This window comes from Choloepus didactylus, chromosome 1 (assembly GCF_015220235.1).
Source record: "Choloepus didactylus isolate mChoDid1 chromosome 1, mChoDid1.pri, whole genome shotgun sequence".
Classification (NCBI taxonomy): Eukaryota; Metazoa; Chordata; class Mammalia; order Pilosa; family Megalonychidae; genus Choloepus; species Choloepus didactylus.
In genome coordinates, this window is record NC_051307.1 from 33,544,042 (window position 1) to 33,559,123 (window position 15,082).

The 15,082-nt window shown below is 34.0% G+C and overlaps 1 protein-coding gene across 1 annotated transcript in view; it reads left to right on the plus strand.

Annotated features, from left to right (window-relative positions):
- Nucleotides 1–1,396: 1,396 nt before the first annotated feature.
- TMPRSS15 (transmembrane serine protease 15) overlaps nt 1,397–15,082 on the plus strand; it is a 149,033-nt gene continuing 135,347 nt past the window's right edge. Inside the window, exons 1-3 of the mRNA XM_037828832.1 lie at nt 1,397–1,541; nt 3,227–3,357; nt 3,627–3,694. Coding sequence (XP_037684760.1) covers nt 1,397–1,541; nt 3,227–3,357; nt 3,627–3,694 — 344 coding nt within the window. The remainder of the gene's footprint in view (nt 1,542–3,226; nt 3,358–3,626; nt 3,695–15,082) is intronic.

Consider the following 15,082-nt stretch of genomic DNA (forward strand, 5'->3'; position numbering starts at 1 on the left):
CCAATTTTATTGGAGGATCTGTCCAATATTATAATCTTTGCCAAGAATATAAGTAAAATGGACTTCTCCTAACCACATCAATGATATCTCACATTACTTCAAGGATATTTTAAAGCGTTTAACAATAAAAGTAGCAATAACTTAATTACATGAAAATATAAATATGCTCCATGTCACACATTTATTTATTTATATTCTACTTTATAATCAAAATGCAGTTCTCTTCTTTTAAAGGCAAAGAAAAAGAAAGAAATGTGTCTATTGCTCATTTTGATCAATTATTAATATACCACAACTTCAGTATACTACTTACCAAAGCAGAAGGCAAATTGCTTTATTTGAGAATAAGTTTTATTTTATCTGGGTTTTTATTCTGGACTCATTGCTATTCAAGGTGTGGAAGTACCAGAGATAAACTGTACTTTATTATCAGAGAACATTTTGATTTTCCTATAAAGCTTAGGTCTATAATTATGAGTATAGTTAAATCTTAACTTCTTTTCTAGTTATATCTGAGTATGTTTAAGGAGATAAAGCCCAGGTCAAGTAGCAATGCCTTCCCCACCCTCAATATTTTGTTAAAATAGAAGTAAGTGTTTTATTCCTTCTATGGCACCTACTACTACTAATCAATAACTGCACGAGGCCATAAGAAGTAGCCATATGATGTGTTGTTTAAGTGGACTTGCCTTTAAGTTAAATCAACAGTGCCCTACACTGCATAACTTCACAGAGGTCATATAATAAGATCACAAAACTTTTTACATTTTGATTATTTCAATAAGAAATAGATATATATGTTTACAGAGATATAGACAGATAGATGTGCATATTAATATGTATGTTAGACTTTCTATACACTTGGGCATAAAAGTTACTTTAGAATGTCTACACCCACATAGAAAAGGAGAAATGCCTTAATAATGATGAGTCAGAGGTCAGAAGTCTGATCTGTTGCAAACTCTCTCTACAAATATTGAGTGCATTTGCCTAATGACTAAGTTGTCCATTATGAATTTCATTTTTTTTCCTAATAGTTCTCAAAATGATAAAGTGTCAGTTTTGTTTACAGCATACACTTAATTTCATTATCTTTGACAAATGGACTCTTCAGGTGATTAACATTTGCGAGTCTCGGTATCTCTTTACTCATTTATATCTTTTTAAAGATTAACTGCCTTTTTAAAGCTTAGTAATGTATAGAGACATAAATTTTCCTAAAGGGCACACACAACTCATTCACACTGACTAGTAAGAGTGTAGACTTACCTTGTGTTACTTCACAAATTTTCTTCTCTAAAATCCTGGGAAATTTTATTTTCGAGTTGAAGAAATTTTCTCTGTTTTCATATAGTTCTTAGATTAGCAAGATTACAAAACAAAACAAAACAAAAAAATGGGGGTGAAAAGAAGTGCATCTTCAAAACCCCATTCTCTCAGATACTATGAAGTCATGTTTACATCTCTCTTTGCCATATCCATGGTGCTCAATGCTGGATTAATTGCAGTATCTTGGCTGGCAATCAAGGGATCTGAAAGAGGTAAGTCACATGGAGTTGGCTTCTGAAGGCAATCACATACGAACATGGTAAGTCGAACTTGTTAAAAGGCTGTTGACTAAAAAGTTGGTAAGTATGCAAAATTAAAGAAAAATTAAATTATTGTTTATTTCTATAGAATGCCTTCATTCATTTAGTAAGCCAATAATGTTAATTGTAACAATTTAAAGGAATTTGGATATAAATGCAGACCTATAAAGATTTTAAGCTGAGTGGCAACTTGTGATAAACACACAGAAAAACAATGAAGAAAAGATACTATTACTTACAGTTAATTCAATCTGTGCTAACAACTGTTCAAAGTCTTTCAAATTTATTATCTTGTTTTAACAAACATGAATTAGTTGCTATTATTATCCTCATTCTACAGGTGAGCAATCTGAGACACAGAAAATGTAAGTAAATTGCTTAAGTTTTCATTATTGGTAGTTAGCAGAGGTAAGATCACAAACTAGAAATTCAACTCTAGAACTTGTGCTTTCAAACACCATTTATTCATTTTGACAAATTTAAAATTGTGGAAGCATAGCAATAACCTGAGTATTGAGTTTATCTTTGTGGGAATATTTTTACATATTTAAATGAAAATATGCAACATCAATTATGCAATGAAAACTGTTGAAATTAAACTAACTTATCATTTGAAATATTATTTCTAATGTTCCTTCTGGACTAGAAAGTTTGGAGTCAATGTCTGACAGATAGATCTTGTGTTGTGGAGCCAGACAATCTTATGTCTCAATTCCAGATCTGTCACTGTGAACTTTTCCACCTTGGAAAATTTTCTTAGACACTATAAGGCTCAGTTTTCACATTCAGGAAAAGAAGAAATAATGTCTTCTTTCACTGGGTCATTGTGCAAATTATATATCATTATTATTATGTTACTAATGACTTAATCATTGTATGAGTTTTAGTTGAAGTGACTTCATTTTAAATATAAATATGTATGAAAAAAATATTCTGATAAAGGCATTATGCAGGCCTTGACACATTTTATTACTCCTGTTTATACACCATTTGTAAGACATTTTCTTAAGTATTTTTATATTGAGGTAACACATTATGTCCATTGTTCTCAATAATTTCTCCAGTGACAGTCACCATCTAATGGTAAAAAGTCATACATGCCAATTTTATAATTATTAGAATGAAAAAAGTAGCATCTAAGCTGTGTTTCAAAGTAATACACACAACCAAAATCTGCTAGGTACCCACATGTAGAAAACCAGCAGTGTCCCTGGATGCTAGGTGTTCAAAAAGAACCTGAAAGCAACTATAAAGCTTTTAATGGTCCATTTCTCACCATGTTTCTTTGAATCAGCCCCATAATTGGGGTAGGTTGACCAGTCCCTGTATCTTTTCCAACAGGCATTTCAATAATAAAATAAAAATCTTAAAAGCTTGGAGTGTGGATTAGACTTCAAGGGAAAGAAAAAGACATTAATAACATAGAAAATAAGTTTATTAATCTTTTAAAACAACCAGATAGCAAAAAAAAGAAAAGCAGCTGATTTTGAAACAGAAAACTGCAAAGTAAAAGCAAAAACTACAGGAACAAGGCATCAAAAAGAACTTTACTTCTGTGTCTTAACTGAAATGTACTTATTTTTTCTTCTATTTATAACTCACATTTCTAATGTTTTATTTTTTATTAATTCATCTAGATGCAGTATTTGGAAAAAGTCATGAAAGCAGAGGGACATTTAAAATAACATCTGGGGCTACCTATAATCCTAATTTGCAAGACATACACTCAGTGGATTTCAAAGTTCTTGCTTTTGACCTCCAGCAAATGGTAGGGGACTGTCTCTGGTTGGCTGTTTTAAAATTTCATAACATTACTTTCACTAACTACTTGTAAAATATACATAAGATCCCATTTTACCATTTACAACCAATAAATGACAGTAATGTGCCCCAAATGCTTCAAAGTACGAGCCCCATCACTGCAGAGAAGAAAATTGCTGCAATCCAGTTTAAGCAGAATATAAAAATTACTTTGTATAATTTTTTGAACAAAAGTTTAACTCCTAAACTTGAAATGCTTTTTTAACCTTTTTTTAGATAGATGAGATCTTTCAATCAAGTAATCTTAAGAATGAATATAAAACCTCTAGAGTTTTACAATTCAAGTGAGTATAGCTCAAAATTTTCTACCGATAGAAAATACAGAATTATAAACTGTTGGTATTTTTGGTAATGTTTGTAAAATAGTATCACTATCTTTAAGAAAAAGTGAACAATTATACATTTTAGCATCTTTGTGAAGACTTAGAAAAGTGGCACAGCATAAACTTTCATAAATAGTAACAAATAATAATAACTCTTGATAATTGATCTTATGTTAGCATATTTCTTTCTCCTAAAAGGAAAATCTTGCAGCAGGGACTGAGGTTGAATGCAGATATAGTGTTTGATTTGCTATTAAAATGTGGAAGAAGTTTGTTTGTTATTAATAAAATAATGTGATTTCACTGAACTTTGTTGACACTGTAAATCATAAGATGGAGGGCATAAAACCATGTCTGGAGCAAAATAGGTGCTCAATAAATGAATAAATCTTAGATTAAGAAGATAATGATAACATCCTACTATGGATACCTGAATCAAGAGTTTTCTAAGCTGTGAACTACCAAAAGGTTTTTGGAATAAAGATATGGATCAGCTGGAAAGTAAAGAAAGAAAATTATTATGCCATTTAGAAATTACACAATTAAGTTAAAGGCAAAAAGGGCAAGAAGAGAGAGTTCCATTTAAAAAATAGAAAAAAATAAGAAATGGATCAAAACCTGGTATATCTGAAAAAGAGAAGGGAGTAAAGCCTTCCAATGTTTCCGAATAAGAAAACAGATAGAAAGATGATATCCCAGAAGCTTAAGGGAAATGCAGATCCCATGACACAAGCTAGCAAAGTGAAGGAAATTCACTGTGTAAAGATTGATTTCAGGCCAAGCATTTTGTGATTTAAATAAAAAATATTATCTAATTTTTCGCAAACTGACTCTGGAGAAGATGTAATTATTCCCATTTATAAATATAATGCAAGGCTTGGAGATATTAAGACACTTGTCCCAAGTCACACAGCTAATAAGTACTGGGGAAGACATTTGTATTAGTGTACTCCAGAGACACAGAATGAGCATGACACATGCGTGTGTATGTGTGTGTATATCTCTCATACATTTAAATATGATAAGAGATTTATTATAAGGGATTAGCTCACATGACCATGAGGTCTGGCATGTCTGAACTCTGTTACATGGGCCGCAAGTTGGAAACTCGGATAAATGTGAGACCAAAGTCCTTAGTCTGAATTCCTCAGGGAAAGCTGGCTGGCTGGAAGTTGCAGCTAGAGCCGTTGGTGAAGCTGAGTCTTGAATTCCTTTTCTGACCTCTAAAACCCTGATTTTTGACTTGAAAGACCTCTAACTGATTCGATGAGGAGACTCCCCACATTGCTGAGAGCAAGCTCCTTTGTTGATCATAGATACAATCAACTGATTATAGATGCAAATCCCATCTCGAAATACCCTGACATAGTAAGCAGACCTGCCCTTTACCATACAACTAGATACCAAAACCTAGTTAAGTTGACACATGAAATTAACCATTTCAGCATTTGAACCTGGTTTTGTTTTTCTTCTGATTCAGTGTATGCCCTTTTTCCAGGATTTTAGAGTAGCTAAATTCAAAGAGAACAACAATTTGCCATAGACAGTGTGGGTGTATTTTACACTAAGAGAGATGGGTGGATGGGAGATGCAGTGGAGAAAGAAACTTTTCTCATTTCACGGAAATAAAATGGGAGACAATTAGCCTGGGAGAGTAGTGAAACCAAACAATGAAAGACAAGGTAAGCATGGGGTAGCCTCACTTACACTACTTAAACACCTAAGCTGGAGTGACAGCAATATTCCTCAATCACAAAAATGCCTCTTTCCTTTTCCTTTACCATGAGAGGAAAATAAGTGTTAGTTTTTTGGGCTGATGGTACCCTACAGTTGAAGACAGCTATCACAATCAAGAGAAGATGGACAATGAGAAAATCCCAAGCCCGGGGCTTAAAATGAAAGCACAATGTGGCAGCTCCAGAGCAGACAGCAATGGTCTCTTATATGTTGCCATAAGTTGCAGCCTATAAATTTTGGATATTCATTAATTTTACTCTCATTTACTTATTGATTGTATTTGAAGGCCTTAAAAATAACATATTTGTTCTTTGCTCTCACACAGCTTACCGTCTTGTGGAAATTATTAGAATTTTCTTGTCTTCATTTTGCATTGATGTTTAAGGCTTATGTATTCAATTAGATGAATATTCAGACATCATGAGAAGCTCAGTAATTCACATATTTATTTTATTTTGCCCATTTGCTTTTAAAAAGCATTCTGGATTAGTTTTGAAACAGTTAAGCTTTCTTCACCCTATTGTGAAAAGAAAATGAAGGAATATATGTACTAATAGTTTTCCTGGTATGCCAAGTAGTTTAATACCATTAGAAAAATGAAGTCTCAGTACTAAGGAGAGTAACACCAAGTACTTTTCAATTTGATCTTCTTGATTACTTCTATACGTTTCTGTGTATTACCTTATCTAATTCTCACTAGAGATTTATGGGTTTTTAAAATTATCAGCCTGTGGTTCAGAGAAGTTAAGTAACTTTTCTAATGTCATGTTACTAATAACAATGTCTGTCTAAAAGGCCATGATATTTCCACTGCTAATTTTCCTATAAACTAAGGTCAGGGAGTGGAGCAATGAAGGTTGAGCTTAAAAAGTCGCAGCTTCAGGAATTAGTATTTGGTATGTATCCCAATTATCACCCTCTCCTTTCTGGCTCTTTGTGTTCTTTTCCTAACCTGCTTGAAGGCTCTTCAAATGTAATCCCCATTATTTCATCTTTACCATTCTTTGTTCTCCATCCTCATTTCTAACCTTGTATAGAATTAAACATTTTAAGGGAAAACTTTCAGGAAAATCTATACTCAAAGTAAGGTGTAAAGCACCTTATTTTATAATCTCTTTTTTTTTGCAAAATTTCCCTTTTTCAACCATTGCACGTATATTATTCTTCTATCATCAGTGGTATCTGCTGGGATTAGCATATAGGAAATATTCAATAAATAGGAGTGGAATGAAAATGAATTGAAAAGTAAACTTGTAAGAATCCATGGCTAGTTTTGAAGGTGTGATGGTCTATTTAGCAGTATGTGAGGGTTTTTTCAAGCATTAAGATTGTAATACTGTTTGATTTTGGTATGAAGTGATTTTTTTTTTTTTCCACAAAGCACTCATTATTGTTTTAGCAAAAGCTAGAGGCAAGTCAGAAAATGAGGTACAGGGTCTAGGGTGGCTTTGTACAGTTGATATGGTTTATAGACACACCAAAAATGTGGAAAGTATTTGTAGATGTGCATGTGGTTATAAGAATCATAGACAAAGATTTAATTGCCTCTGTTTTCTTAGATTAAAAATTATGAGTATTTATATTTTCCTTTTGCCTTGTGAAAATGACATTTTGTTCTCGTTTGTTCTTTCTGAGGCTTTTTAAAAAATCAGCTCTTTGAATATGATGCAATAGAAACTAAGTTACATTGTAGTTTCTATAATATCCAGAAAGCAACCTATCTCTTATCTCCCAAAAATGATCTTCAACTTAGGCTATATATTCCTAAATTTCTGTAAAACATACAGCATGCTTTGAAATGGAACACAGAATGCAAAATTAAAACCACCTTATAATGGAATAAAACTGAGGACAAAAAAATAAAAGATTTTTCAGTACTTTGCACAAGTAGAGAAAGAACCATCAGAAAGGTAAGAGTAATAATAAGTTCTCAAAAAAAAAAAAATAGGCAAAACTTATATTAAAATGGCTCTGGAAAACTGAAGCAAATATTTTTGTCCTTTCAATATACTGATAAATGTTTGCTTAGTCATCCATTCATTCTCTCACTTACTTATTCAATAGATATAAATAGGGCTGACTTGGAAGCGGGCAATTAACTAGGTTCTGAGGATGCAGATATTAAAGAGAGTCACTGTTATCAAGGAGATCATTCAACTACCATCATTAAGCTACTTGCTCTTGTGTTAAGACTGTTGATGTACTTAAGATTGTTTTTTTGATAGGCTATTAGGTTTTAAATTGCCTACCTACAAAGTGTACTTTAGCGTTAAGTGACTAACATATAAGTCATTAATAATGTTACTCTATCATGAAACCTGTGAGTGAAGGTCTAAATTCCTTGCTATTTGAAACTTAAAATCTTGTTGGCAAGATATGACAAAGAGCCAAGAAATGCTAACTAGGCAGTACAGGACAAGTTGAACATAAATTTGCATAATGAGTACAGGGCTGGGGGGGGATGTTTTAAAATCTTGGAACAACTTATTTGGAAGAGACTTTAATAATGATGTAATCTAGCATTTGTTTGGATAATTTTGGCTGTATGTTTGCAACTTCAGAAGCAAGTTGGTTTTAGTCTAAAGAGAAACAAATAAATATTTACACTGTTTAAAATGCATCTTCTCATGTAAGTTTATATGATGAAAATAATAAATCTATTTTCAACATCTCTGTGGTTATCCTGCAAACTGTATTGAGTAAGCCATGTTATCTCTGTGTTTTGTGCATTGCTGTATAACTGTGGTTGCTAGAAAATGCTTCCTTATTCTCAATCAAGTCTTCATTTCTTTGGCTCTCACCCACTGATCCTAGTTTTAGATATTAACTTTTTGAAGAATAAGTGTATCTCCATCTTCACACTTCAGATTAGTGTGAATATCCTAAATGCAGATGTTCCCGAGATTGTCTCTGAGTGTCTCTCTGGCTCACATTTACTATCTTTCGTCCTTCCATTTCTCCTCCCCAATTGCTTCTGCACCAGTCCTACCACGTTGCCTGAACACCCTCAAATGCTTCCTGCTTTCTCTCTTTTGTGTATTTGTTCATTGCCTGGACTTCCATCTCTCCCTTTATTACACAATGAATCCATCCTTACACTCTCTTAAGATCCAGCCCATGTCACCTCCTCTGGGGAGACTGCACTGACACTCCAGTCTGAATTAGTCACTTCTCCCCTCTAATAACTTAGCACCTTGTACATACACAAATAGTATCCATCCGTACAATGTAGAGCAATTCCATTTTGTCTGTCCCCTAACTGGACTGTGAGCTTCCTAAGGGCAGAGAATGTGACCTTGATATCTGTATATTGAGTTTTAAGACAAGGCCTGGCTCAGAGCTTGTACTCTATAAAGGCCTAGCAAATGATTTAACCATTTATCTAACATCCATTATTGATATACTGAGTGTTATGTTAGGTGTTAGCATGTTTTCCTTTAATTCTCCTCATACAGATATAATAGTAAATATATTCTCACTATGACTTTAACTTTCTGTTAGAATAGATGATTCTAAAATAATTCTTTGGATGCAGGGGAGTGTTCGTATATTAAAGAGCTCCTGGAAGGGTGGGACATGGAAGGTCTTGTGATAGATGTGGAACGTAATCTCAGATGCATGGGTAGGCACTACCTGAGTAAAGAAAAGGGAAGATACTTCAGGTGAAGAGAGAAGAATTAGCTGAATACATTGATGATATGATCTAGCTGGAGTTGAGGGCTCTCTAAAAAGATTTCAAGAAGTCAGGATGCTGCTGAACGTAATGCTGGGAGCTTGGCATTTAACCTGCATCAAACAGGACCGTAGGGGAGTGTTGTCATTGGAATAGCACAATGAACCTGACTGTAAAGAAAGGTTACTCTAATGTCTTAGATCAGGAACAACTGAATCAGGGAATCTGGGAAGAAGGAGTCTTGGCATATGATCTTCACAGTAGTCCTGACATTTGTAAAAGAATTCCTCGCTCCTAGTGAGGAAATAGAGATAGGAGGGTCAAGTCAAAGGCAAAGTGATCATGCTTGGAAAAATAGTGACTGATGGTCAAATGGGCAGAAGGAAAGGCAGGGCCTTGCCATTTCCTAATGGAAGAAAACCAACCCTGTACATTGAAGTAACGGTGAAAACGAAAAAGAAAGATTTAATTATACAAAAAAAAAGATTGAGTTTAAAAATCTAAGTTATTTCTTTCATTCATTTTCTTTCATCTATTATCTGTCAATCTGCACTCTTTATCTCATCACATGTTCTTGACACATTAATCCCAGTAGCTTGTCCTATACCTGTCTACACTCTTCATTTCTACCTTTGATCCAGAAGCATCTACCCTGTCTTCCAGGGTTTAGTATCTCTGATGGTTTATTTCATTGACCCAATAAACTAGATGGAGGCATGTGGATTCTCCTGGAAGGTTTTTTGCTTTTTGTATTTTTGTCTTTATCTAAATATTTCTTCAATATTTATTCAGTGAGGGAAAATCATGCAGGCAAGTATTTTAGTGTTTTGTTTTTGTTTTTTTGTTTTGTTTTGTTTTGTTTTTCCACTTAAGCTATCTATCTACTTTGGAGTAGGTGGAACCAGTATCTTTGTCCAGCTTTGTAGTGGGTTGAGTGTGGAAATCTGCATTCAACCTTCAATTTCAATTTATTTCTGAAAGTTTTGCCCAGATACCTGCCTCTCCTTAGTTGGGGCTGGGCTCTGCCCAGTGTAATAGATACAAAGCACAGTCTGGTTATAGGACTTATCATGATAGTTTTGCTACAGAGACCGTTTGTGCTCATGTATTTACAAAATACTGGATCTCTTTATTTTTACTAGATTGGGAAAAATTGGTGAGTTCAAGACTTTTATTATACAGACCAAGTTGGCAGCATTTTGTTGATATTTAACAAAAAATCCTTTATTCTTCCAGATGGTAAAATCATAATACAGGCATACCTCATTTTATTGCTCTTTGGTTTGTTCTGCTTGCAGATATTGCATGCTTTTCAAATGAGAGTTTGTGGCAACCCTGCATTGAGGAAGTCTATTGACACCATTTTAGCATGTGCACACTTTGTGTCTGTGTGTCACATTTTTTTGTAATTGTCACAATAATTCAAGCTTTTTTCACTATTATTATATCTATTGTGGTGATCTATGATCAGAGATCTTTGATGTTGATATTGTAATCGTTCTGAGGTACCATGAACCATGACCATATAAGACAGTGAACGTAATCAATAAATGTTGTTTGTTTTCTGATGGCTCCATTGACTGGCCATTCTCCCATCTCTCTCCCTCTCCTTGGATCTCCCTATTCCCTGAGACACAACAATATTGAAATTAGGCCAATTAATAATTCTACAATGACCTCAAAGTGTTCAAGTGAAAAGAAGAGTCACATGTCTGTCACTTTAAATCAAAAGCTAGAAATGATTAAGCTCAGGGAGGAAGGCTTGTCAAAAGTAAGATAGGCCAAAGGCTAGGATTCTTGACTTGTGAATGCAAGTTGTGAATACAAAGGAAAAGTTCTGGAAGGAAATTAAAAGTGCCACTCTAGTGAATACATGAAGGATAAGAAAGCAAAACAGCTCTATTGCTGATTTGGAGAAAGTTTTAGTAATCTGTATAGAAGACCAAACCAGCCATAGCATTCCCTTAAGCCAAAACCTAATGCAGAACAATGTCATAATGCTATTCAATTCTATGGCTGCTAAGAGATGTGAGGATGCACAGAAGTAAAGTCTGAAACTTGCGGACATTGGTTAATGAGGTTTAAGGAAGGAAGCTGTTCTCCATAACATCAAAGTGCAAGACGAAACATCAAATGCTGGTGTAGAAGGCATAGCAAGTTATCCAGAAGATCTAGGTAAGATAATTGATGAAGGTGGCTACACTAAACAGATTTTTAATGTAGATGAAACAGCCTTCTATTGAAAGTAGATGCCATGTAGGACTTTCATAACTAGAAATCAGTCAATGCCTGGTTTCAAAGCTTCAAAGGACAGGCTGACTGCTTTGTTAGGAGCTATTGCAGCTGGTGACTTGAAGTTGAACCCAGTGCTCACTTACCATTCTGAAAATGGTAAAATTAGCCCTTAAAAATTATGCTAAATATGCCCTGCCTGTGCTCAACAAAGTCTGGATGACAGCACATCTGTTCACAACACAGTTTACTATTTTAAGCCCAAGGTTAAGAACTGCTGCTCGGAAAAAAACTTTCCTTTCAAAATATTACTGCTCATTGACAAAGCATTTGGTCACCCAAGAGCTCTGATGGAGATGTATAATGAGATTAATGTAGTTTTCATGCCTGATAACACAATATCCATTCTGGAGTCCATGGATCAAGGAGTCATTTTCACTTTCAAATCTTATGATTTAAGAAATAAATTTTGTAAGGCTATAGCCACCATAGATAGTGATTCCTCTGATGGATCTGTGCAACATCAATTAAAAATCTCTGGAAAGGATTCATTATTCTAGAAACCTTTAAGAACATTTGTGATTCATGGGAGGAGATCAAAATATCAGCATTAGCAGGAGTTTGGAAGAAGTTGATTCCAACCCTCATGGATGGATGTGGTGGAAATAGCAAGAGAACTAGAATTACAGGACTAAAGATGTGACTGAATTGCTGTAATCTCATGATAAAACTTAATGGATGAGGAGATGCTTCTTATGGGTGAGCAAAGAAAGTGGTAAAACTTAATGGATGAGGAGATCCTTCTTAAGGGTGAGCAAAGAAAGTGGTTTCTTGAGATAGAATCTGCTTACTCCTGGTGAAGATGCTGTGAACATTGTTGAAATGACAACAAAGGATTTAGAAGATTACATAAAATTATTTAATAAAGCAGTGGCAGGGTTTGAGAGAATTGGCTCTGATTTTGAAATAAGTTCTACTGTGGGAAAAATGCTATCAAGCAGCATTGCATATTCCAGAGAGATCTTCTGCTAAAAGAAGTGTCAGTAGTTGCACAAACTTCATTGTCTTATTTGACAAAATTGCCATAGCTACCCCCAACCTTCAGCAACCACCACTCTGATCAGTCAGCAGTCATTAGCATCAAGACAAGACCCTCCACCAACAAAAAGATTATGGTTCAGTGAAGACTCAGAGAATGGTTAGCATTTTTTACCAATAAAGTATTTCTTAATTAGGGTATGTACATTGATTTTTAGACTTAATTTGATTAGACACTTAATAGACTACAGTATAGGATCAGCATAACTTTTATACATACTGGGAAACCAAAAATTTGTGTGACTCACTTTATTGCAATATTCACTTTGCTGTGGTGGTCTGGAACTGAACTGGCAATATCTCCAAGGTATGCCTTTATTTACCACAATTTATTTGAACTGAGGAATTATTTCTTTCTCCTACTTCTAGATATCTAGGAGGACAATATAGTGCCTAAACTTTGGTAAATATATTGTAATGTTTCTCAAATAGTTTACTTCATCACTATAGAGATACTTTCCCCTGGTAGTATATGAACTTCTTTTAAATCAGAAGTGAGTTTTGTAAAGAATGCAATGCAAAGGACTTCCATGAAAAACCTCTATAAGATAAATTACAGACCAGTACTTTGGGAAACTGAGAAGACAAGGGTAGGAAAAGGAATTCAGAAGCAGGTAGAGAACAACAAGGAAACATTTAGGTTTACTTTAAATAATTGCATATCAAAAGACATACTCTACCTGTAGAAAAAAACGATACATTCAATTAGCTTTATAAATTCTTTTAATTTTAAAATCCAATTGATATAATTAGGAAACAAATAACTGAATTCTCATCTAACTAACAAAATCCTCACCAAATGTGAAAAATAAATCTAAAATATGGTAAAATACCTAGTTTCTTTTTTGTTATCGATTTTCATTAAACTCATGCCACCTGTTTCTGCATATGATCAAAGTATAGCACTCAGAAAATTAAACTTAGTCACTAATCTATGTCCTCTCACTTTCATAAACTTTATTCAGTGCCATCCCCCACTTCCCTGTTAAATTGTGTGTGTGTGTGCAAACCTGTTTGAACCATTCTCTATCACAGCAAATGACCTGCTCTCTTTTGTGAAAACGATTTCTATTATTCTGCTTTGCGGAAAGTGCTTTGACTCAGAGAGCTTTTAGCAGCTGATTCTTTTAATAAAATGCTGTTTACCTTTGGGGGCAATATTCAATTAATTTTGCCCTTTGAGCACAGATGAGTCACAAAGTTAAGGAATGGAAGACTTTTGTTTATTCAGCAGCCCTAAAGGTTATCAATATCATTAAGGAAAATAAGAGATAAGAAACATTTTGATTTACTGCACACAAGTTCTCTGTACAATGATAGTATTTATCTGCTTTTTAAAAAAAAAATTGAAAAAAGGACTGAGACATTCTGCAGTACTTTGAAATGAAATGATCATTGGTTTTTTTGTTTTTTTTTTTTTCCCCTCCAAAGGAACAATTCTCATTTACCTTAATAAATAAAATCAATCTCAGAGCAGTAATAGAGACCATTACTAAAGTACTGAGATAACAGTTTCAGTTTTCTTACTAAGTGAAACACAATTGTTTATTATAGTTTTCCTGATTTCTATGATCTTCTCTGCTATCTGAACAGCATGGTATAAGAAAATAAATTTTAAAGACTATATCAGTATGTGGATATAAGATGTGTTAACTCCTGTCCTTGCAAAGTATAAATTATTAAATGCAATGTATAATTCACAACAAAAAGAACACATCTTTCATACAAACATGTTTTATGCCTGAGGATAAACTAATACAGTTACTTTCAATTCAGTGAAGCAAAATTCCAGATTTGTGCTTTACCTAACCTCTTCTCCTTCCTAACTCAAATAAGATAAAAGCAAGTGTTCCAGTCAAATGAAACATGTGGAAATGACATAAAACAGAAAACACAGATTTAATCAGAATTAAATCTATCTAGTGTGCAACCAAGGGTAAGGGGAAGATGTAGAATTGAAGACAGGGAAATTGATGGCAATTGTTCATGCTCATCTTACTTTAACTATATTTAATACTGTCCATTTAACTACTTAGAATGGTTAAGGAGACATAACATAAGGGGGAAAAAGGAAGTGAAGAGGTCAAATGCTATCCCTCAGAAAGTGAATGGAATAAAATCTCTCCCTTTTTCCTCCACAAAATCCAACTAGCTATTTTCCCCATCTATTTGGATGTATATCTCTGGCAACAATGTAACCTGATAAAGACTTGGACCTAAATTTATGGTAAATGTGTTGTTTTCTGTTTCTTGTGGATAAACATTTCATAATGTCGTTAGTGATGGATCTGGAGATGAGGAGATGGAAATTATATACAAATGTACCTGGGAGACAGAGTTCCTGGGTTCTGTTCCTATCTCTGACACTGACAAACTGTATAACTTTGGGCAAAATTACCTATGTAACCCTGAACCTCAATCTCTTTATCTCCAAAATGAAAATGTTGGACAACATCAGGTGCAAAAATACAGTAAACTAATTTCCCTGTAGCTTCTGTTTAAGTAAATACAGGATGAAGCTTGGAGTTGTGTGGCACTTAGGGTTTGTTTAGTCTGCAATTAACAGAACACATAATTAAATGTGCCTTAAACTATAAGTGCTTATTATA